This window comes from Ursus arctos, unplaced genomic scaffold (assembly GCF_023065955.2).
Source record: "Ursus arctos isolate Adak ecotype North America unplaced genomic scaffold, UrsArc2.0 scaffold_2, whole genome shotgun sequence".
Classification (NCBI taxonomy): domain Eukaryota; kingdom Metazoa; phylum Chordata; class Mammalia; order Carnivora; family Ursidae; genus Ursus; species Ursus arctos.
The window spans coordinates 98,335,636-98,359,701 of NW_026622874.1; the positions used below are offsets into that span (position 1 = coordinate 98,335,636).

The 24,066-nt window shown below is 48.9% G+C and overlaps 1 protein-coding gene across 1 annotated transcript in view; it reads right to left on the reverse strand.

The window, feature by feature from the left end:
* Nucleotides 1-1,104: 1,104 nt before the first annotated feature.
* The window catches only part of LOC113267916 (myosin-16), a 60,922-nt gene continuing 37,960 nt past the window's right edge, over nt 1,105-24,066 (reverse strand). Inside the window, exons 29-43 of the mRNA XM_026516248.4 lie at nt 23,743-23,988; nt 22,729-22,846; nt 21,337-21,464; nt 20,782-20,978; nt 19,417-19,549; nt 18,164-18,380; nt 16,117-16,253; nt 15,920-16,023; nt 10,370-10,562; nt 9,188-9,391; nt 8,058-8,183; nt 6,851-7,021; nt 6,046-6,246; nt 4,804-5,035; nt 1,105-1,503 (exon numbers count right to left, since the gene is read on the reverse strand). Coding sequence (XP_026372033.1) covers nt 4,835-5,035; nt 6,046-6,246; nt 6,851-7,021; nt 8,058-8,183; nt 9,188-9,391; nt 10,370-10,562; nt 15,920-16,023; nt 16,117-16,253; nt 18,164-18,380; nt 19,417-19,549; nt 20,782-20,978; nt 21,337-21,464; nt 22,729-22,846; nt 23,743-23,988 — 2,376 coding nt within the window. The 3' untranslated portion in view covers nt 1,105-1,503; nt 4,804-4,834. The remainder of the gene's footprint in view (nt 1,504-4,803; nt 5,036-6,045; nt 6,247-6,850; nt 7,022-8,057; nt 8,184-9,187; nt 9,392-10,369; nt 10,563-15,919; nt 16,024-16,116; nt 16,254-18,163; nt 18,381-19,416; nt 19,550-20,781; nt 20,979-21,336; nt 21,465-22,728; nt 22,847-23,742; nt 23,989-24,066) is intronic.

Sequence of the window (24,066 nt, forward strand, 5' to 3'; positions counted from 1 at the left end):
TGGATTACCATTTTTTCAGGGATGTTATGGATGGGAATCTCCAATTGGCTGAGAGTTGGACTAGACACCCTCTGACTATCCCTTTGAGCCCTAAAATTCCAGTATGTGTAATTCTACTTGTGTGATTTGGTGCCTCCCAGGATATTCACACAAAGCAGTTGGAGACCCCACCGCCAGAGGGCAGTGTCTTCTCATTTGATCCATTTGTATGGAAGGAACCGAGTGGGTTCCCTCTGGAGCTGTCTAGAGAGTGCCAGGTGTAGAACCACCACAGGGCTGAAATGGGCTAGTGTGGAGAGAGAGTGGGAGTCACCAACGGAATGTTAATATCCCTTCCTTTACCAGCTGAACAATGATTTCTGTCTGCCAGGGCACTGGAGAGAGATCAGAGTGCTTAAACTCAAAGGGAAGACACCATTTCCAGGGAGTTGGGGGGAGGTGCCGTCTGAGGGCTGTGCACTGGCAGGGAGCCCTCATGGTGCTGTCTCCTCCAATCCTGCACTCCAAAGACTAGGAAAGCAAGGGGAGGAACAGGGTCCAGGATGTTAAAGGTGACAACGGAAGCCCTCTCACTCTTGGGAGGGTTGAAGGACCCAGGAATATTCAGCCTTGGAGAAGAGAAATCTTGGAGGGACATGAGAACTGTCTGCCATGGAGGTCGTTCTGCAGGGTCCTAGGTATCAAAACCAGGGTTAACAAGTAGATGCCGCCAGGGGGCAGGTCTCAACTTGATTTAAGGAAGAATTTAAATCGTGATTTAAGGAAAATTTGCCTGTGTCTGCTCATCCTGGGAGATGTCAAGGTAGAGCATGCCGGGGCCTTGTGGGTCTTTAGCCTGGATGGATCCTGTAACATCCATTCAGGGATTCTGTAGTTTTCTCAGCTTTATGGAACCTGGTTCGTTTTCGTATCTGTGGTCTACCCTTTCAAAATTTGCAGTGAACCTCACCAAGACTGCATAATTCTCATGGTTTCCGAAAGAAATAAGCCTGTGAATGAGGATATAGGGATAAAACAGAATTCGGACATATTGTAAAAATTGCCTTTGGATTTAGAAGCCTTAGAAAAATAAAATTTCTTCCCTTACAAACAATCTCCAGTCTGTTTTTCATGTTTCTTTTATTTAAGCTGCATTGGGACAGGGCATTAAAATTGTCCACAGGAGGAATTACTTCTAGAAAACAGCCAGGGCACACAGACATTACATATTCCGTCTTTGACATGAACATGTAGGATCTCAACTGAAACAGACCCACTGTTACTGCTATCCAAGTGCTTACACAGCTTGATGCAGTGTCAGAGAAGCCACACTAATTTTAGTTCTTCAAATGGCTGGGTATTTACATACTCAAACCCTTTTCCCCCACAGCTATCTTTATTCTGTCGCACCTGTCTCTTTCTGACTTGTACTTTCTTTTGCATAGTAAACATTCTCAGGATATCCAGTTTTCTATTTTCATACGTTTTTCCTCTCAATGGTCTGCTGTTGAGATCTGTGTCACCCTGGAAGGAAGAAAGAGAGAGGGTGAGAAAATCCTTGTGGACCAGAGCCAAGAGTTCTGACATCTTTGCCTCCTTCTTGCTGGAGAGACGGTGTCCCCTAGATGCATGGGCTGCAGCTGCACAGGCTTCCTTCCTCATAATGGACACCATTATTGGATCAGAGCTGGTTCATTCTATGTGAGGTTGTGAAGGTTAGAGACACCTTTGGGCCTGGGGTGCCTAACTGGGCCTGGACTGCATACAGGCCATTGAGAGGGCTGGAGTGTGGTCCCCAGGGATACAGTGCTCACCACGAGCCTGCCTGTGGTGTCTCATGAGGGGCCCACAGGCTTGTTTTGCCATTGTGATATGTCCTCCCGAGAAAGAAAAGTTGCTCATTACATCCCACACATGGATTTAAAAACTAAGCAAGATTTCCCTAGGGAAATTATGGGATACTTGTACCCAATGGGGCTCTTCACATCCTCAAGCATGCCTGTCCAGCTAGCTTCGTCTCCCACTGCATCCAGCACTCTCCCCTCTTTCTGAGCTCCTCTTCCCTAGTCACGCTCTTCCCTTGTATGCATCTGACCCCTGCGCTTAGGCATATGTTGGGTCTTCTATCTGGAATTCCTTTCTTTCCTTCCCTATCTGGTGAGGGATTAATTTTACTTATTCTTTTTAATTTCCATTAAAAACTTGTTCTTTTCATTTATTTTACTTAATCTCAGAAACAATACTTTTATAAAATACTTTGATCATGCATCTGGATGTCATGGCAGTATCAATTGCTGTAAAAATGTTGATAAACTTCCTCTCAGTTTCTGTACTTTTGTTGTCCTGGGCAGGTAACAAATGGACCACTCACTGAGTGGCACTGCCTTAGACTTTTCTTAGACTTTTTCCTCCAGGGAGCTGCTCTACCCAGCCACCTCAGTTTAAACTAGTCACTCCTCCCCTGTCATCCTCCCCTGTGAGATGTCAACACAGCATCACAGAACATTCACTCACAGCCTTGTGGTGATGTGTGCTTCTATTTCTCCACCAGATTCTGAGCTCCACAAGGGAGGACATTCTTTCTTATTCATTATTTATCTCTGTATCTCAGAGTCCAGACCTAGTCCATATTCAGAGCTTGGTCAATATTTGTGGAACTGAATATAAAGCCACTTTGGAAAACTAAACTCTTGTGGGGTCTTGGCTCAGTGTTGACTCATGTACTAATTTGTTTAAGACATCTCCTGGCTACTGATGGCGTATCTAGCCCTGTGACCAACAAGGGGAAATGGGATAAAAGAGGCTCATCACCTCTGGGTGCCGTTGGCAGGACGGTGGCCTTGTGGTGTGGAGACAGAGCTGTTGGACCAAGACTAGCACCCCAGGAATAAACAGTCACTAAGCCAGGGCAGAGGATCTGTTTCACAAGATGGCTAATCCTGGAGGCTGAGATTTAGCAAGTGGAAGGAGTGAACTACCTCCGGAGTCTGGGTGGCACAGGGAGCCTCCTGAGTAACCCCCGCCAAAGTGAGAGTTCAACAGAAGGGACTCCTTGCAGGGTTTTGCCCCAAAAGGAGATGGTTATACGTTAATTGTAGTATTCATCCAAAGGCAAGCCTCTGGTTTCCTTAACTTCTTGAGCTAACCATTACTTAAGAATTAGAGAATTAAGAAAAAGATTATCTCCTATCTTTTGTTTCCTCCCTAACCAAATGATAAGAAAAGTCTTAGCTTGAATTCAAAGGTCAGTGGGGTTATCACTTTTGACTAAAACCCAAACTGACCCAGTACTGGAAGAGAGCTGTGAGTGGGGAACCTTACACATCCATCTGGATGTGCACACACAAGACCAGAAGAAAATTCTCATAATCCATGGAGGCTGGACCATCAGTACACTGAGACTTCAGCCCCATTCCCTCCCAACCTAAACCAAGTCCTTGATCTTGAGTTGTCCTACTTAATCCTAAACAGAGGGCAGCCTTATTCATCTCCGCAGTAATTAAAATAAAAGACAGCTTGCCTTTCCACAGCACAAGGCTTGTATGACCATGAGCAAGTCACTGAATTTCTCTGAGCTCATTTTCCTCACCTGACAAATGGAGCTATTTATATATCTCCTTACCACAGGATGAATAAGATAGTGAAAAACATTACCACGTGCCTAGTTCTGGTAAAAGGCGGAGAAGCCTCTGTTCCCTGGCTCTGCGTTTCTGTAAGGGGAGATTTCTGCTACGGCCTTGGCTCTAACACACCCGACCATACATCTGATCACCGTAGGGCTGGTTAAACCGCAGACGCTGGGCCCGCCTCCAATAACTTCTGATTCAGTAGGTCTGGAGTGAAGCATAAGAATTTGCATTTCTAACAATGGCCTGTATGCAGTCCAGGCCCAGTTAGGTACCCCAGGCCCAAAGGTGCTGATAATGCTGCTGCTCAAAAGGACCGCGTTTTGGGGGAACCACTGCTCCAGAATAATGTTCTTTGCCTCTTTCCTCATCTTTCCCTTGCTCCATTCATGGGAAGAGGAGTGATTTATCCTGTGTTTAGAAGCAGGAACCAGGAAGGAGGGGATGAACCCCATCTGGTCTCTCCTTTTGGATCTGCCTGTAGGTTTGATGAGTTCTGGTCGTCCCTCCCCTTGGAGTGGGGGTTGCTCCTTGTGGAGCTGGGCTGTGGTGGTTCAGTTCGGCAGGTACCTTTAATCCCTTGGATACCCATTAAATTCTTAATCTAGAACTATAATAAAACTATAGCATTTTGACTTTTATATATTTGTCTCCTACATTTTTTTTCTCAGTCGATTCTGAGTTAAAGAAAATAAGAAAGGACTCTTTTACATGGTCTCCTATGGGACAGTGCTCAGAAATGGTAGCTGCAACTATAGTTATTAATGTAAGAAATCTAAATTCAACCAGTATTGATGAAATCCTCAGGAATAATGATATTGTGGGGCTGTGAAGGATGAATACACACTGGCTGTAAGCTTGCAAATGTCCCTATGGTTCTCCAGTGGAAACAAGCATTAGCACCTGTCTGCCAGGCCTAATGTCAAGGGGCATCAGACATGGAACCTGTCTTCAAAGAGCTTCCACCCAGATGGGGGAGCATCATGACCCCCAGCACCTGTGTTACAGGTGGACAGCGCCACGCCCGAGGGCTTCGAGAAGGCAGAGAGGGAGTGGTGCAGCTGAAGGGACCGGGGAGCTTTGGAATTCCCATGGTGTGAGGTCAGGGCACAGCAGACAGGAAACGTCGAGTCGGAAGGAGCAAAGCAGGAGCAGGGAAGGAAATTTGGGGCACGGGCATCGAGAGTGGAGTCCGTACCTACTGGCTGTGGGCTGGAACGTGGAGAGCGTCACTCCTCAGAAAGGGTTTTGGAGGAGCCTGTCTTGGACACCTGGATGATCTCCACGGAGGTGATGCCTTTGCCAGCCACGCGGTGTCTGGTGCGCAGCTTGTTCAGGGCGGTCTCTGCCATGCCGGCCCGCTCCTCAGCGTCATCCAGCTCGTGCACTGTCTTCCTGTAGCGAGCCAAGGTCTGGTTGGCCTGCTCCTCCTGTGACAAAGGCATGGTGGAAATCAGGGTGGAGACCTGGCTGCTTCTGGTTAAATGTGCCTCGTTATCAGTTCTACACAGACATGTAAGAGTCCAGGCTTTCAGTCCTTTCAGATGATTCTTTTTTGTCCTTGACATCCGTATTTCTAAATACAATGTGCTCTGTTACTGCTTCTGTCATCTGTGGTTTTAGGCATCAGCTAGTGGTGCCCCACTATGAAAGATGTGGGTTTAATGCTTTCCCTGGCCCCCACCACACATCTCCCATCCCCTCGTCTCCCCAGGAGAGTCGTAGTGATGTTTTCGTTAGAACCACACTAACAGTAAGCCTGGTCTTTATCGAGCCTTTCGGGAAAGGCACTGGTTGTGTGAGTGGCTGATGGATTCAGTGTGGTAGCCCCAGAACTGGCAGCAAACAATGGCAGGGTCAATATCTATGTCGGGGTTGGGATGGAGGGGTGGTTGGTGCCGGTAGGTGGACGTGTGGTTTAGGGTTGAGACTCGAAGCCATCATTTGCTAACCATTTGACTCGGATTTTAACGATTACTAACATAACATAAATACCCCACTCTGGGCTGTTTCCTCACCTGTGAAACAGACTAAGAATATCAGTCTTCCCGCCTTGTGTTGGGAGGATCAAAGAAGGGAATGGTCTTGTGTCTCACAGGATGAGCCGGAGGGAGAAGTTATCCTGGCAGAGGCCACAAGGGGCAGCAGAAGCAGGACAAAGGCAGCCAAGACCTTCCCGGTTTTGGAGCACACCTTGCAGTGGGCACCCTAGTTAGCACGGGTGTTCTTAGGGGATCTTTCCATTTTCTACATGTTCTTATCTCCAGTGTATAGTATCCAGTCTGCTTCCAACACGATAGTGAGAACCAAGTGCCACGAACATAAAGCTCTCAGGGATTGTCTTTTGGCCGATACCTGATTCCCTGTGGTTAATTCTAACCAAGTCTTGAGACCTGGGCTGGGAAGGGAGGTGTATTAGGGACGCACAGCGAGCACCTACCGCTTCTTCGATCTGCCGCTTGTAGACCTTCAGCTTGTTCTGCAGCTTCTCCACCAGCTCCTGCATGCGCTGGTTGGTCTTGTGGTCCTCCTCCGTCTGGAAGACCAGCTCTTTGAGGCGGCGCTCATTCTTGCGCAGTGTCTTGACCGTCTCCACGTGCTGTTTCTGCTCACCATCCAGCTCGGTCTCTAGTTCCTTGATCTGAGGGAGGAAGAGAGGAACATGGCTGAGGGAACGCAGGTTTTTGAACTTGAGAGCTCAGTGGCCTTGGGTGGGGGTGTCATGGCTGCCATGTCCACTTCCTCCCCAGAGGAGAGCAGGTAAGCTGTGGCCAGGGGGGTCAGGTGGGTTCTGCCTTTCATGCACCTGCTGCGGTTGTCACATGTGTCCCTTTCCCTGAGCCTCAAGTTTCCTCCTCTGGGAAGTGGGGGAGGCAGGGGCCAAACCTCCTGGGCCCCTCTAGCTCTGACACCCCATGGTGAAGACTAAGGCTTGTTTTAAGTAAGTAATAAGGGAGGAACAATGTGGGAAACAGACCGGGAGCAGAGACGGAGGAAGAATCCTGGGAACTGCCCTGCTTGGGGGTGACGCACATTCTGGGGGAAAGGTGGTAGGGGGAGAAGGAGGAGAAGTGGAGCCCTTTGTATAAATAAATTACAGCTCTTGTCTCAACTTCCTTTCCCTTCCTAGCATTTGAGTAACCCAACTCCTCATCAAGCGCTGGGCTTGGTGTTTTTGGGAAAAGGCCCCTGCCCAGCCACCTCTGCCCTTTCTCTGTCCTGGCTGAGCTCAGGGGTGCCCTCACCCTGGCTTCCAGCTTCATGATCGTGCGCTTCCCTCCTTTCAGGGCCAGCTGCTCAGCCTCCTCCATCTTGGCCTGCAAGTCTTTGATGGTGATCTCGTAGTTCTTCTTGATTTTCTCCAGGTGCATGCAGTGGTCCTGCTCTTGCCGGAGTTCTTCCGCCATGCGGGCAGCCTGTGGGAGGGGAGAGGACGGGGGGCTGGAGCTGGGTTCCCATGCAGCCTCACAGTGCTTCTGAGAGATGAGGGACCTTGTCCTCCGGTCTCTGGGAGACCGAGTGGTGGATGAGGAGAACCTCGCTCATGTGCTGCTGGGTTTTGGTAGAGGGGGTGCCCCATGTTCCTGTGGCCCTCCGAGTGAAAGGGGAGGAGGCAGGCTCATGCACGCACAACCAGGCCCCCCAGTTCCGTAGACTCCACCAGCCTGGGGCTCTCCAGCCCCTCTTTGCTGTCTCCTCCACGAGGCACACAGCACAGAGGGTGGGAAAAGCACAGGTCTGGAGGAGGAAGACAAAGGTCTGCATCTGGCCCCTGTGTGGCCTTCAGCAAGTCACTTTACCCTCTCATCCTTGTATTCATTCCACAGATATTCATAGAAAATCTGTATGCTGGGTGTGGGTCTGTGCTCTCCCGACATAGCACCAATAAAAGCAGCAATATTCCTGAGCTCCTGGCATTTCAATCAAGTGAAAGCAACCTGGCAATAAAATCTGTATTCCCTCATCTTTAAAGTTGGGTACATGGTTTCTGCCACTCAAGGTTATGGGAATACTCAAAGGGATATTGGGGCAAAACCACTGGCAGCACGTCCTGCTGAATCTGCCCCTGAGTCCCTGGACACAGCACCCATCTTCCTTTCACTAATGCTCTCCTCAAGACTGGTTTAATGCTCCTCCTTGCCAAAAGGCCTGCCCAGAAAAGCTCACTTTCAGTGGCTCCTTTGACCCAGGCCCCAGGCCTCAAGCACAGATCTCTCACACCCTCACGTGTAGCTTGTAGTTTTTCCTTACTTTCATGTATTTGGCTTTTCAGAAAAGCCTCCAGACTCCTCAGAGCAAGGACCACAGTCCTACTGGCAGGGCCCTGCTGCAGAGTGACCCTTGAGTGGTTGGGGTAGCCTTCCCTGCCGGGGGTGGCCTGGTCTTCAGCAGGCAGCTTGGCCTGGAGTGCCCAGGCCTTTTCCACCAGCCCCAGGCAGCGTGCACACTTACGTCAGTCATGGCTTTCTTGGCCCTCTCGTCGGCCGAGCGGAACTCACTGATGAGCTCCTCGTGCTCATTGGAGATGCGCTGGACATCTGACTCCAGCTTGCGCTTGACCACAAGGAGGCTTTGGTTCTAGAGGAGAAAATGAAGACATCACTGTGAGCCAGAAGTCTGCACAGTCCTTTCCATGTCCAGGAAAGAAACACAACCCTCTCCCAGACACATTTGCCAGACTCCCCAACAGGAAATGGCCCTGGGCTCCCTGCTTGGGGTAGGGTCTCTCCCAGCATTTTTCTCTGGGTTTTAGAGCAGAACTTGTGTCACAAGGAGTCCAGGAATAATGTCATTTAGGCCTGGGATGGGTGGCAGCTCTAGAATAATCCTGAACTCAGAGCTGGGAAAACCCAGGTTCAAGCCCCAGTACTTCCACCTACGTGGGTAAATTCTTTACCTCTAGGCTTTGGTCTTATCTCTAAAATGGGGTTATAATCCTTGTATGTCCCATGCACATTTTTTCTTTTGGTGAATTCACATGAGATGCTTAGTAAGAATTAAGCTGTGCTGGTAAAGGATTGCACTATCAGCGGTACTGGTATTACCACCAGCAGTAGATGGGGGTCCCCACTGCTGACCGTGGATACGCCACTCAACTCTCTGGGTCACGGTTTTTCATTTGAAAAGTGAATGTCAGACTTTGGAATATTCTAGACCCCTTCCAGTTCTGAAGTTCCGTCCTCAGCTACACTGAAGATAATGGTGATCCTTAAAATTGGCTAAATCATCAGAATCTCCTGAGGAGTCTGGATTTAAAAGTTTAGATTTCTGGAGTCCCACCAGAAACCCACTGGATCAGAATTTCCAAGGGAACGTCTGGGAGTCTTTGAAAGCTCCGCGCAGCCGTGTGCATGCACACTGTGTGTGCACTGAACTTGGTTAAGACGGTACATTTTGTGTTATGGGCTTCTTGCCATAACAAGTCAAGTCTCTGCAGGTGAGTTCTGAAGATTTCCCAAATGGGGACACTATCTGCCTTTAAGTTCTGAAGGAAGCCCACAAGGTTTGGGCACCACCCGGGCCTTGTCCCAGTGCCCCAATTATGAGTCGGCCTAGCACCCCCCAGGAAGCCACCATCCTACCTGGATGTTGACCTCGTTGTGCCGCTCGGTGATCTCCACCACCTCCTGCTCCAGCAGCTTGCGGGAGCGCTCGCTGCCCTCCAGGCCTGAGCGCACTTCCTCCAGCTCTGTCTGTAGCAGGCTCAGGCGCCGCTCCTGCAGGTTGTACTGCTCTCGCAGCTCCTCGTGCTGCCGAGCGTCCTCGTCCATCTGGACCTGCAGGTCCTGGGGGGCAAGAGCACCTGGACTGAGCCCACCTTTTGGGTCCTGGCATGGTCTGGGGCTGGCCAGGCCTGAGAAGCTCTGACCTTTATGGACCGGGCTCAGGAGGGAGCTGGGGCAGGGTGGGGAGGTGGAGTCCACAGAGGAAGAGAGTGCAAGGTGTAGACCTGCCCTTCGGGAGTTCACGGTCTGGTTGAGGCCTACCTAGCTGGCCAGGACCCAGGTGTCCAGAAGATTTGTCCAGTGGGCGGTTAGCATGAGGTCAAGGCTTTTCCAATGATAGAGCACCTGGTGTTTCTAGCAGGGCCTTCTCACAGAGGCCTTCCTCCATGACCTTGACCATTACACCCCTGCTGGCTAATCCACGTCTCCCTTCTCCTGGTCCTGTTATTTCTCTAGAGCACTTACCACCTTTTTTAATACTACAATTTTATTTATTTGTTGTTTGTTGCCTATCTGGAGGGATGTCTGTTTGTTGCGTGCATTCTTGTATCCCTACCACTTAATATAGTGCCTAGAGCAGGCAGGTCTCCAATAAATATGTGTTGAATGCATGGATCCAGCCACAGGTGCTTGAAAAATTAGCCTGATGACAGAAGGGGATAAAGGAAGTCTTCAAATCTATGCTTATTTCTTAAGATGAGTGGTGGGTATATGGCTGTGTATTATGTTCTTTATTTTTCCGTGCCTGAATTCACTTTTAATAAGTCAAAAATGACTTTCAAAACCAAGACAGGCCCAACTTTCTGTTTTCCTGTTTTCTTCCCTCTTTTCAGTGGTCCAGGATATGGACTTTGGTGGTTGGGGCCTCTCATGCATGAGTCCCCAGGACTCCTGCTCCCTGGAATGCCAGGCTCCCCACATTGTCACTTTCATGCCTCTGTCCTAGCTGCAGACATGCATACAGTTAGCTTCCAGGAGTCCTGCAGGCTTGGGGATGGCTTACTTTGTCATTAATTCTTCCTCCTCCCAAATTGCTACCTTGATTTGCTGTTGTAGCCTTTTCAGGGTCTTTACAAGTTCGCTGTTGTTCTTGTTGGCGTGGTCCAGCTGGATTTCCATCTCATTCAGGTCCGTCTCCATCTTCTTCTTGAGCCGAAGCGCCTCTGCCCGGCCCTTGGCCTCCGCTTCCAGGCTGGCCTGCAATGACTCAATTGCCCGCTGGTGGTTCTTCCTGCAAGTCCAAACAGAGACGGTCTTGGCATGCTGGGCTCGCTGGTCAGGCTGTGCTTACCCTCCCTAGATTAGAGGTCTGAGACCTTCGGCATGGATATGGCCACCATATTTGAAATTAAACCCTATCTCCCCTTAAACGTGTAAGTGGGGGAGCATTGTTCTTTGGGAAAAGGAACGAAGGTCAATGTTTACCACCTATCTTTTGGGATCTCAATTCATATAACATGCAAAACATGCAAGGAAACTGAGGCTCCACGATGACGAAAAACATGCCAGAGGTGTAGCCCACCATGGAGTCAGGATTGAAACCCAAATGCTAGCCCTGTTGTTTAAATTACAAAATGTGAGCCTTGGCCGTACCAGTCAGATTTATGTCTCTCTTTAAAACACCAGTCATTGCTTGATTGTATTTGCTATATTTAATTTTATTGTAATCAATGTAATGAACATTTTCACAAGGCCCTCATAGAAGCTGTGTTAATCTCCTTTCATCGAAGGGGACTATATTTAGATATTCAAAAAATAGTTGTTTCATTGAGGGAGATAAATGGGTAGCACGTAAAGATCCTGTCACCTGCCCCATGCTGTGTTCACCTCTGCTCCACCCCTGAACACCTTCTGTGTACTTGCACATTACTGGGTTTGTAGCACTTTGAGAGATGAATTCAATTTCTAGACATGGGAGAAGGTGTCATAACATTCTCAGAAGAGAACAAAATTTTGATTCACTTTTACTTAAATAAATTCAAGAAAAACTATAAAACAGGTTGAAAAAAGTTAAAGAAGAGCTAAATAAATGGAAGGACAATCATGTTCATGGATCAGAAGACTTAATATTGTTAAGGTGGGATTCACTGCAATCCCTATCAAAATCCCAGCTGACTTCTTTGCAGAAGCCGACAGGCTGATACTAGAATTTATACAGAAATCCAAGGGACCGAGAATAACCACAACAATCTTGAAAAAGAGGAACAAATTGGAGGACTCACACTTCCCAAGTTCAAAGCTACTACGAAGTTACAGTAATCACGACATCGTGGGGGTGCCTGGGTGGCACTTTTGGGGATTGAGACTCTTGGTTTCATCTTGAATCATGGTCTCAGGGTTGTGAGATTGAGCCCTGTGTTGGACTCTGCGCTTGGCATGGAGTCTGCTTGAGATTCTCTCTCCCTCTCCCTCTGCCTCTTGCACTTGTGCTCTCTGTCTCTTTCTCTCAAATAAATAAAATAAATCTTAAAAAAAAACCCACAACAGGGGCGCCTGGGTGGCACAGCGGTTAAGCGTCTGCCTTCCGCTCAGGGCATGATCCCGGCGTTCTGGGATCGAGCCCCACATCAGGCTCTTCCACTATGAGCCTGCTTCTTCCTCTCCCACTCCCCCTGCTTGTGTTCCCTCTCTCGCTGGCTGTCTCTATCTCTGTTGAATAAATAAATAAAATCTTTAAAAAAAAAAAAACCCACAACATTATGGTCCTGGCATAAGGACAGGCCTATAGATCAATGGAATAGGATTGGGAATCCAGAAATAAACCCTAGTCAATTCATTTTCAACAAGGTTGCTAAGACCATTCAGTAGGGAGAGAACAGTGTTTTCAGAAAGTGATTCTGTGGGGCGCCTGGGTAGCTCAGTCATTAATCGTCTGCCTTTGGCTCAGCTCATGATCCCAGGGTCCTGGGATCGAGCCCTTCATCGGACTCCCTGCTCACTGGGAAGCCTGCTTCTCCCTCTCCCACTCCCCCTGCTTGTGTTCCCTCTCTTGCTGTGTCTCTCTCTGTCAAATAAATAAAATCTTTTTTTTAAAAAAAGTGATTCTGTGACAACTGGATATCCACATGCAAAAGAATGAAGTTGGACCCCTACTTCACACCTTCTACAAAAATTAATTCAAAATGGTTCAAAGACCATAAAACTATAAAATTCTTACCCAATCTGGGAAGCATAGGTAGAAATCTTTGTGACTAGATTAGGCAATGGGTTTTTAGATATGACTCCTAAAATGCAAGCTACCAAAAGAAAAAAACCAGAGACATTGGACTTCATCAAAATTAAAATCATTTGTGCTTCAGAGGGTGTCATTAAGAAAGTGATAAGGTGGGGTGCCTGGGTGGCTCAGTAGGTAAGCGTCCGGCTCTTGATTTTGGCTCAGGTCGTGTTCTCAGGGTCCTGAGATGGAGCCCTGCTTTGGGCTCCCTGCTCAGTGGGGAGTCTGCTTGAGATTCTCCCCCTCTCCTGCCCCTCCCCCAGCTTGTGCACTCTCTTTGTCTCTCTGGAATAAATAAATCTTTATCTTATTTATTTATTTTTAAACATTTTATTTATTTATTTGAGAGAGAGAGAGAAGGAGAAAAAGAAGTAGGGAGAGGGGCAAAGGGAGAGGGAGAGAGAGAAAATCAGGCTCAGTGAGGAGCCAGATGTGGGGCTCGATCCTGGGACTCCAGGATCATGAACTGAGCCAAAGGCAGATGCTTAACCAACTGAGCCACCCAGGCGCCCCTGGAGTAAATAAATCTTTTTAAAAAATTAAGAAAGTGAAAAGACAGTCCACAGAATGGGAGAAAATGTTTGCAAATTATATATCTGATAAAGGAAGGGTCTAGTATTCAGAATATCTAAAGAACTCTTACAACTCAACAATAAAAAGACAACCTGGTTTTTAAAACAAGCCAAGGACTAGAATAGACATTTATCCGGATAATGAGCACATGTGGCCAATAAGCACATGAAAGATGCTCAGCGTCATCAGCTATGATACTACCTCACATCCACTAGGATGGCTGTGAGAAAAAAGATAAGGATGAATGTTGGAGACGATCTGGAGAAACTGTAGTCCTTGACGCTGGGAATGTAAAATGGTGCAACTGCTTTGGAAAAGAATCTGACAGTTCTGCAAAAAGTTAAGCATAGAGTTAACGTACGACCAGAACCAGGTCTATATCCAAGAGAAATGGAAGCTTAGATCCACACAAGATTTGTATATGAATGTTCGTAGGGGCATGATCCATAGTAGCCAAAAGGTGGAAACAACACAAATGTCCATCAGCTGATGAATAAATAAAATGTGACCTGCCCAAACAATGAATATTATTCAGGAATAAAAAGGAATGAAATACTTCCTGACACGTGCTCCAACACGGATGAAGCTTGAAAACATTCTGCTGAAAGAAGCCAGTCACAAAGACCCACATAATGTATGAGTCCACTACACGGCATGTCCAGAACAGGCAAGTCCAAAGAACGTTGTCGGCTGGATTAGTTGTTGCCTCCGGCTGGGAGTGGGGGTGGTGGGGAGAAATGGGGCATGACTACTAAGGGATATGGGGTTTTTCTTGGGGAGGGGTAATGAAATGTTCTAAAATTGTAGTGATAATTGCACAACTTAAAACCATTCAATTTTCCCCTTGCCCTGGGCAAACTGTATGTAAATTATATCTCAAATCTGTTGCAAACTCTCTCTCTCTCTCTCTCTCTCTCTCACACACACACACACACACACCACACACACACACACACACACACACACACACACAAACCGCATAGTGGCATAGCTAGATATTTAGGGTGGGGGTCAGGTTTAGCCCGATGGCCGCAGAGTCATGGGGCTTCTCTCCCCAGTGGCTCTCTACAGCCCTAGGAGTGATCGTGGGGCATGTTGTAAACTCAGGAAGCCGCAGTGCGGGGAGATTTCAGACAGGCAGTTTAGGCAGGGTGCCAGTGTGGACAGTTGCAAATGTGTTGGTCTTCTCAGAATCACAACAAATCATATTTCTGTAAACCAAAACCTAGTGCTGAGTCCAAAAGTTTCTTAGAACCTCAAGCAGCAACAGAGGACACTGGATTAAAAAGAAATCTCCAAGTCCTTGGCACCCCAACAAATCAATTCTTTTCCATGGTGTGGTGGATGTTCTCTAAGGGTTCATGAATGTTAATAGTAACATAGCTGTGTGGCTTTGCAGGTTAACATGTGCTTTCATAGCTACCATCTCATTTAATTTTCCCCGCACCCCGGAGCCGGGATGAGGAAGCTATCATCATTCACATCTGTTAGATAGCATGATAGCACCTATCTCACAGGGTTATTTTTCCTAATTTTTTTATTGTGGGAAAATGCACGTTACATGAAATTTCCCATGTTAACCATTTTTAGGTGCACAGTCAGTGGTATTAAATATATAACGCTGTGCCACCCTTGCCACCATCCACCTCCAGAACTCGTTTCATCTTATAAAACTGCAATCATGTCCCCACTGAACACTAACTCCCCCATATCCTTCATTCCCCTAGCCCCTCGCAACTACTGTTCCACTTTCTGTTTCTATGACCGTGACTACTCAAAGCACTTCCTGTAAGTGGAATCATACAGCATCTGTCTTTTTGTGACTGGCTTTTTTCACTTAATATAATGTCCTCAAGGTTCATCTATATTATAGCAGGTGTCAGAATTTCCTTCCTTTTTAAGGCTGAATAAAATTCCATTGTATGGGGGTACCCGGGTGGCTCCATCGGTTGGGCATCTGGCTCTTGATTTAGGCTCGGTTTGTGATCTCAGGGTCGTGAGATCGAGTGCTGCGTTGAGCCCTGCGTTGGGCTCCGCACTCATCGGGGAGTCTTGCTTCTCTCCCTCTCCTTCTGCTCCTCCCCTTGCTCGTGCGTGCACATGTGTGTGCTCTCTCTCTCAAATGAATAAATCTTTAAAAAAATTCCATTGTAGGTACAGACCACATTTTGTTTATCCATTCATTTGTCAATGGACATTTGGGTTGCTTTCATGCTGTAGCCCTTCTGAATGAAGACAGGTGTACAAATCTCTCTTCAAGACCTTGCTTTCAATTCTTTTGGGTACATACCCAGAAGTAGAATTGCTGGATCATATGTCAATTCTAGTTTAAATTTCTTGAGGAGCCTCTATGCTGTTTTTCACAGCAGCTGTACCATTTTATATTCCCAGCAGGGCACAAGGGTTCCAGTTTCTCCACACCGTCACCTGTCATCTTCTGTGTTTTGGATAGTAGCCATCCTAATGGGTATGAGGTGAAATCTCATTGTAGTTTTGATTTGCGTTTCCGTAATGATGAGTGATACTGAGCATCTTTCCATGTGCTTATTGGCCATTTGTATACCTTTTTTGGAGGAATGTCTAGTCAAGTCCTTTGTCCATTTTTAAATTATTATTATTATTATTATTGTTATTATGGGTTATTATCTCATGGGGTTTTGTGACCACTAAAGTACTATATTTCAAAGTGTTCACCTAAATTGCCCAAGGTCACATGACTCGTGGGTGGCAGAGGCCCAGGTTTCTGGACTCTGCTTCATCATGCTACCTCAAGTCAGCCTCCCATCGTCTCATCCCTATACCTTGTAGCTTCAAATTCCTCTTCTTTCTCATGGATTCTCCGGTCGATGTCAGCTTTCACCTGAGCCAGTTCCAGCTGAATTCGAATCACCTTGCTCTCTTCAACCTGCCGGGAATATAAACATCAGTCTTTCTGGCCAAGTAGGTGCGTGGTCCCTGGCCAAGGGTCCAGCCTCCCGGGTGATGGCCATGCGTTTACCTCCAGGGAAGACTCGGCTTCCTCCAAGGCCACCTGGAGTTCTTCCTTCTCGATCTCCAATTTTTTCTTCAACTTCTGTAGCTCATGCACACTCCGTCCTCCCTCACCCAGTTGATCAATCAGTTCCTTTATCTCCTCTGAGGAAGGAATATTCTCATTGGTAAGGCACATGAGGACCACCAGCTTCCCAGGGCCAGAGCATGTGGCAGGGCAGAAGCAGGCAGTCCTAGCCTCACTGTGTCTAAAGAGAAGCAATATACTCCAAGTCATAGACTCACGGAGCATCAGGGCTTGGACGCTGGAGAACAGTAGGTCCAAACTCCTCATTTTGTAGATGAGAGGCTGAAACCCAGAGAGGAGTGAGCAAGCACAGAGCAGCTTTGGGGCCAGTGCCCAGGACTCCCTGAGCCTGTGAGGCCTTCGTTCAGGGCCATCTTTTCTCAGAGAACCTCTTCTCCCCTCTGCCTCCCAGCCACCAGGTCTGAAAACCAACCTCACAAGAAAAGGTGGGAGGATGAGAGCCTTTCTGATCTCCTTCTTCATTTGGGAGACCTCTGTTGCCCGCCCAGAGGAATTCCCAGGGACTTACAACACCTTGGAGCAATCATAAATCTCAGCCCACAACCAGAGGTGTCCAGGGAATGTAAGTGTCCTGATTACTCCCTGACCAAACTCCATTTCCACATCAAGCCTCCCTGAGTTCAGAGAAATCTCATTTAATCCAGGGTCTCCCCCTACCTGGGTTTCTAAGTTCCAGGTGGGGTTTGGAGAGCATCATCGAAGTCTCAGCTCGTGGTGTCCACCTGTGCTGGCATCATAGACACACCTGTAACCCACATGGCTTCCCATCACCTGTCCCTGAACATAGCGGCTGTTTCTGGAACATTCCCCACTGCACTGCTCTGTGACCACGAGGAACAGTGTGATGCTGCTTCACATCCTCTCTGCCCAGGCAGGCTACTTGGCCTCTCTCCTCCGTGGCTCCCACCAGGCTGGGGCTGCTTTACAAGTCTTTTTTCTTACCTGTGCTTCACCTGCCAGGTGAGGTGCGTATTCCTCTGCTCTTAACCCCTATGTTAGCTGAGAGTTTTATCATCTGCACCAGGAGCTGGTGGGAGGGTGTGGATGGGGAACGGAGGTGGGTAGGGGAGGAGGCAGGGCCCTGGGCCACTGGCCCTCAGCAGTGCCTCATCATCACCTCCCTCCTATTTTCTGCCCTCTTCTAGTCCAGGCAACCTTGACCTGGGTGTTCTAGTTGTTCCTTCCTAATCTTAACTCATGTATTTATATTCAGGTCCTTTAGTACTTAGACTTTTGAGGTTACAAAAGCAGAGCCTTGATACCTCAAATGCTGGGCTCACACAATTCTCCCCTGTAAGCTGACAGCTCCCCAGGGAGAGACTCCTAGGATCTTGGGCAGATTTGGGGACAGTCAGGGACCATCTGCTTCTACCCTCCATCAGGCATCTAACCCAAATTGAGGGTATCGACTGAGATTTCGTCTGCTGCTCGGCAGAACAGGGATCCAAAAACAGTTCTTGAAAATAAAAATACTGGCATCTCTTGCACAACCGATTTTGTGATTAGTAATTTGCACCTGCCATAAAAGCAAATAATGCAGTCAGATCTCTGTATGGCAAAACGATCCTCAACAGATAGGCAGCATTCTTCAAATAGCATCCCACAGAATGAAATTCCAGCCCGAGGCCTCCTGTTCGTGAGAAATCTTACACGAGTATGTGTATTACAATACACAAAATCTACTGAGCCCTTATTTGTGCCAGCCACTCTACTGAGTGACGATTTCACACATCTTGTTTCACTGTCACCACAACCTTACAAGGAAGGCACTATCTCCCCAACTTACAGGTGAGGAAACTGAGGCACAGAAAGGTTCAGTGACTCACCTGCTTGAAGTCCTGTTGCTGAGTGCCCGAGTGCTTCTACACAGTGTTGGTGCCGACGATGTGTCAGGTGCTCAAAGCCATGACGCGCTCAAGAGGAAGGAGGCCCTGCCTGTGTCTTTGTCCCCTGCCCTCAGACTCACCCTGCAGAGTCTTGTTCTCCTTCTTCGCCGACTCCAGGTGCTCCAGGGACTCCTCGTAGGCGGTCTTGATCTTGAAGCTCTCTGTCATGTACAGGCGGCACTCCTTCTGCGAGCTGTCCACCTCCACCTGCAGCTCTTCGCACTTCTGCTGCCACTCGGCCAGCATCTTGTCAAAGACCCGCTGCTTCTTGTCCAAGGCAGCGGCTGCAGCATTGGCCTAGGGAGAGGTGGGAATGGTCTCCAGGGGTCTGACTTTCCAGCCCCTTCCCCTCCTCTGCCCTCCTCCCTACCTTCCCCACCCCTGCCCAGTAACTCTGGTGACCGCAGACTTCTCGGGGGCTGGGAGATAATTCCACATGTGTGGCACAAGCAAGGGGCAGAGAGTCTGGAAAGAGCCGCGTCCCACTTCTTAAGCTTCTACTACTAGACGTGCAAACTTGGGCAGTCCATCTTACCTTCCCGGGCTCGAACTTTTTAGGTGTAAAATGAGCGATCGGGCCACAGCAGCCTTCCCAGATTTAAAAACATTCACCCAACTCTCCATTACCTATTTCTCTGTGATTTACTAATATGTGTTATATGTCATTGTTCAACTCAGGGATGGCTTTGGTGTTATTTTTCTTGTGAATCAAAGCTAATTTTTCTCAGACCTTATTTTTCATAGACCTTTCACCTTTTTTGTAACTGTCGGGCAACTATGTATTTGCTGTGGTGCAATACTGGATTTTGTAAATTTTTGCTTAATTTCTTAATTGCGGGGACGGGGAGCAAAAGGTTTTCAGGTTTTGGGACTATTTTCCTGAAGCCTCTCACGAGGATATGACCCTCTGCCTTCGTAGCCGTCACTGCTGGCACGAAACGATTCCCTGTCTAGACCAAGACCAGGTTGCTATGTGCCAGTGGAAATCTTATTTAATTCGGCCTGGAGACTTGCAGATCAGTCCGCACCAGGGATGCAAACAATATTTAGCCACACAAAGTGTGTGGGCTGTGGTTTGCATGAGGAAAAGGGGAACAGAGACAGTAGTTGCATGACTTCCCGGGACTAAGTTTTGTCCTCATCACAGACCTATTTGAACAGTGGCCTGTTGAGTATTAAGATCGGGCAGGAGCCCATGTCCAGGAGGCCTGAATACAGACCCTGTGCTCCATCCTATTGGACCACCTGTTTCGTCTTGCTAAGCCCAGACATGTGATAGCTTCATCCAGCTCCCTGAGGTCTCTTGGACCCAGCGAGCATTTGACCCCCTGACCTTCTCCAAGTCGATGGTGAGGTCCTCGACTTCTGCCTGGAGGCGCTGTTTATTTTTCTCGAGGGAGGCAGCCCGGGCCTGGGCAGCTTCAGCTGTCTCTTCTGCTTCCTGGAGCCTGGCGGCCAGTTTCCTCCTGTGGGCGAGGGCAAGAGAGGCCATCAGGAAAACAGAGGAGCCCATGGGCTGGGGGCTGGGTTTGTGATGCTGAGCTCCGGTGCCACAGAGGGGAAGATGCAGATGAAATGGAGAGTGTTTGGAGGGAAGCAGTCACCGTCCGTCCAACAACTATTTATTGTTTCTACTCTGTGTCAGGTATCATTTTAGGCATTAGAGAAACAGACCAAGACCCCTGCCCTCATGAAACTTCTGCTCTAGATGGGGGATAGACACAGAGACATAAGCACCATGGAGAAAATAAGGCAGGGAAGGGGACACATGAGCAGAGGAAGAGGAAGGCGAGCACCCTGCAGGTGTCTGGGGAAGAAGGTCCAGGCAGAGAGAGGTGAGGGGTTGAGATTCAGCCTGAACTTTGGAGTGGGACCAGGCAGCTCAGAGACACTCTCAACAGAGAATAGAAAAGGGCTGGAGGACAGGACATGGGAGCTGCAGCACACAGATTGAGGCTCATCGTATAAAGAGCTTTTGATAAGAGATTTATGTCAGCTGGAGGCCGCTGTGCTTCTTGCTCTCTTGTCGCCACAAACCCCAGTGGGCAGGAGGCACCAGCAAGGAGGCCGGGGTCCCCTCCCTGCCTGCTGCAGAAGGCTCACATGCAGGGCTTCCCATGGCTAACCAAGCCAGCCTGTTCCTATATGAGAAGGCAGCTCAGAGCCACATTCACGTGTCCACTCTTATTTCCTCAGGCCCGTCAAGCAGAGTGTCCACTTCTCTAGTTTACAAATGAGGAAGAAAGCTCACGAGATTTGAAGGCATTTAGCACAGAGCAGGAGAACTGGCAGTGAGGGCCCTTGATGCTGAGTGTGGTCCGCATCCTCCCAGCATCGCCCAGAGGCCACGCCCCAGACCCACCAGACCTGTGGAAGTTTCCCAAGTACTTTAGGGGCAGAGAAGCCCTGCCTGGAGGTGGAGACCCTGCTCCTGACCTCCCTGCAGGGAGCTGAGCACTTTAAGGCAGAGGACATAGAGAGCCTTGAAGAGGGAACCCGAAGGCTGGGTATTCTGCCGAGGGCACAAAGTGGGCTTCGCTGTCCAGACACGCATCCCCCCCGCCCCTTAAGAGGAGCCTGTGAACTGCCTTCTTCTGGCTATGGCCCTGGCCTCCGCGGTGGCTGACGTGGTCAGCCCCCCCTGCCAGTGCCAGCCCCACCCCAGCCTTCCTGCTGTCCAGTGCAGGGTGACACTCACTTGGTCTCCTCCAGCTCCTCAGTCCTCTGGATGGCATCGGTCTCATACTTGGTCCTCCAGGTGGTCACCTCAGTGTTGAGCTTGGACACGAGGCGCTGCAGCTCCGACTTGCCTCCCTGCTCCTCCTCCAGCTGCTCCTTCACCAGGTCTAGGTCATGCTTGGTATTGGCAAGACTCACCATGGCCGCACTGCGAGACTGCGGGGAGCAGCCGAGCCCATCAGAGGCCTTACTGGTCCCTGTGGCCCCCAGGGCCATGGCTTAGACATACACAACGTTGGATCAACATTGCAGCAAATAAAGGGGGAAAAGGACACCTGCTTCTACAACCCAGACCATTAGGGTTTGTTTTCCTTGTTTTGTTCCCATTACTGGCCACGAGGATATGGAATTTTGTCAGTTTCATTTAGTCATTCACATGGTGTACCATAGTCTTATAGTTAACTTTTTAACTTGCTATTGAATCATATTTTTCATGTTCCTTCTACATCTTTATAACCTGTAACTTTCTTCAGAAAGACAGCTCCGTCACCCCCGACCCCATCCCCAAACAAACCTTGGATTCTTCATCCAGCTGCCTCTTGTAATCATCCACCTGTGATGTCAGTGATGTCTTTATCCGCAGGATTTGGTTGAGCCGGCTCTGGGATTCTTCGTATTCCCGGCTCAGCTCCCCATTTTCAGCTGGGTGAGAAGGGAATGGGAGAAACATTGGATGGAAAACTGGCTCCCCAGCCAGATCCTAAGCTCCGCCAGTGCAGTGTTCCCAAAGTACCCAATAAATATGGTGACTTGGCCAACTGAGCTGGAAAGGGGAGTGTGGTGAATCCTTACGAGCTGCCTAAATTAAGTGAGCCCAGGAGAGGAGCAGTTGTCCAAGCATTGCCAACATCCAGGCATCTTGCATGGGGGGCGGGGCTTCCGATCATGAAGTCCCAGCCCCTGGCATAAGATACAGCAAAGAAGCTTGAAGGAAACGTGGGGCAGAGTGTTTACTTTGAAAAATTAATTGTCACGGTCCCTGAACCTATACTCTTGTCGTCTGTGAACTGACTGTTGGGGCCAGAGGCCAGGAAGACTTGCAAGAGCCAGAGAGGACGAGCAGGGGTTTCCAGTTCTGCTCTAGAAGTTGTTAGTTTTGTGGCAAGTTACCTTGTCTCACTGAGCTTCCCTTTTCTTATCTATCAAATGGGGATATTGATTTTCAAAAGTACTCAGGATGTGGAAAATAAGGCCAGAGGCTGCCAGCAGGTTCTCTGGTTTCACAGTGGAACATTGTCTAACTGGCCTAAGGAGTGTTTACTCCTCGCAGGCAGTAGTGTGGTTGTTTGGCTTGCTGTTTACTGCAGATAAGAGCCCAGCCTCAGCAAAGTTAGGTGTGAAGTGAATAGTGATAAGTTGCAAATTATTTTTGCCCTAGAGATGCTTCTGGTAAAAAACCAAATCAAACCAAACCCAGAGGTTGCAGTATTATTGTGTTGTGAGACACTAACTGGTTTTGCATCTAAGTTAGCAAAGTTATATACAAGCATCCCTTCCCCAACCGACTGCGTTAATCTCTGGCCCTCAAATGCTCTTTGAAGGCAGGTGAGCCGTTTTCTGGCTCCTTCATTAGTGACACATGTTCACTGTCTGTTAGTATGCGGGTCATGTTTTCAAATGTTTAAAAATTGTGTTTGTCTGCCCTCCTGCTGACCTCACAGGGTGGTGGACAGAACTGGGAGGGAAATGCTTTGAATAGTGTTCCCTGTTATATACGCGGTAAAGATGACACTTGGAGCACTTGGTAGGTGGAATCAAATCTCCTGTCTCATCACAGGGGATGTGAATTTTCCAAGGCCAAGAAAGCTCTGGGAAGAGGACCCAGTTACTCCTTCAGTTTCCTTGAGGATCCCTGTTCTGTTCCACACACGTTTCCTCAGGAAGCTGCAGGGAGGGACCAGCTCACCTTGCAGGCGGGTCCTGATGGCGTTGATTTCTGCCTGGTTTCGCTCCAGCTCAGCCACCTTGGCGTTGGCTTCTGATAAGCTGTCTTCCAGCTTTCGGATGTGGGCCTCGGCATTCATCTGCTCAGGCAGAATGAACCCGGTGGGGAAATGGGGAGCAGGCCCTCCCTGCTTCCCACCGGGTTCCCCTAGTGCAGACTGCCTGCCTAGTCCTTCGAGAACGTCCCTGACTCAGAACCATCTTCCCCCCACCCTAGCTCACCGTGTCTACCAACATAAACGTAGAGACTTTGGGTTGGCACACAGACCCTCACTCTCTGGCTCATCTCCCTTTTATGGCCACTCCGGACCCCTGCAGACCTCACCCAGTAAGAAAATTCAACGGTTCGGTTTAAGAAAAAGTACTAGCATAAGTGCAGGAGTCTGCAGATAAACTAGGGTCTGTGAAGATGCCTCGTGAGTGTCTGAAGTGTGGAATACTAGTTAGCTGCAACAGGGACCCCAAAGCATCCTCCCTGCTCACCTTTGGAGCCCCCCTTGCCCTCATGTCACAAGAAGGCTCTTCACATGGCAGATGCTTGGTAAATGCATGTTGAATGGCTTTTTCGCCTTTCCCTCTTGCCATATACCCCTTTTTCATTGTGGTGATGTATGCATTTAGCCTACTAGTCTCCCAGCTCCTTGAGGATGTAGTCGTCCTAACGTAACGGTCATCTTAATAGCTCACATTTATCGAGCTTTTCTTATATGCCAGAGACGGTTGTAGCCCTCACAACAGAGCTATGGAGTAGGAATTATTAACGTGTCCATTTTACAGATGAGGAAACTGAGGCACAGTTAGATTATGAACTTGGCCAAGGTCATATACCATCCAGTAGGGTCGGGGATGGGCTCATCTCGGTTCCCTTTACAACATCCAGAACATGCCTCGGGCTTGCTGGGGGGCTCAGGAAATATTTGCGAAGTGACTGGACGCTGGGTCACCCCCCTGTGGTTCTGCGGGGTTCCTCCCTCACCTTGGACTTCTGCACAGTCTCCATGCTGGCATTGAGGTCGTCGATCTCAGCCTTCATGACCTGCTTGTCCTTCTCCAGCTTGGACTTGACCCTCTGCAGGTTCTCCACGTGCTCTGTCAGCTCGGCCATGGAGTCCGTGTGCTTCTTGCGCAGCGTGGAGGCCGCTGCCTCGCTCTGCAGGGCCGCCTCCTCCAGCTCCCGCCTCAGCTTTAGCAGCTCCGCCTCCCGCTTGCGGTTCTGCTCAATCTGGGAGAGAGGAGAAGCGGAGCTTAGCAGAACTGACCGGCACTGGCGGCCTGAGGGCGGACACTGTCCATGTGCTCA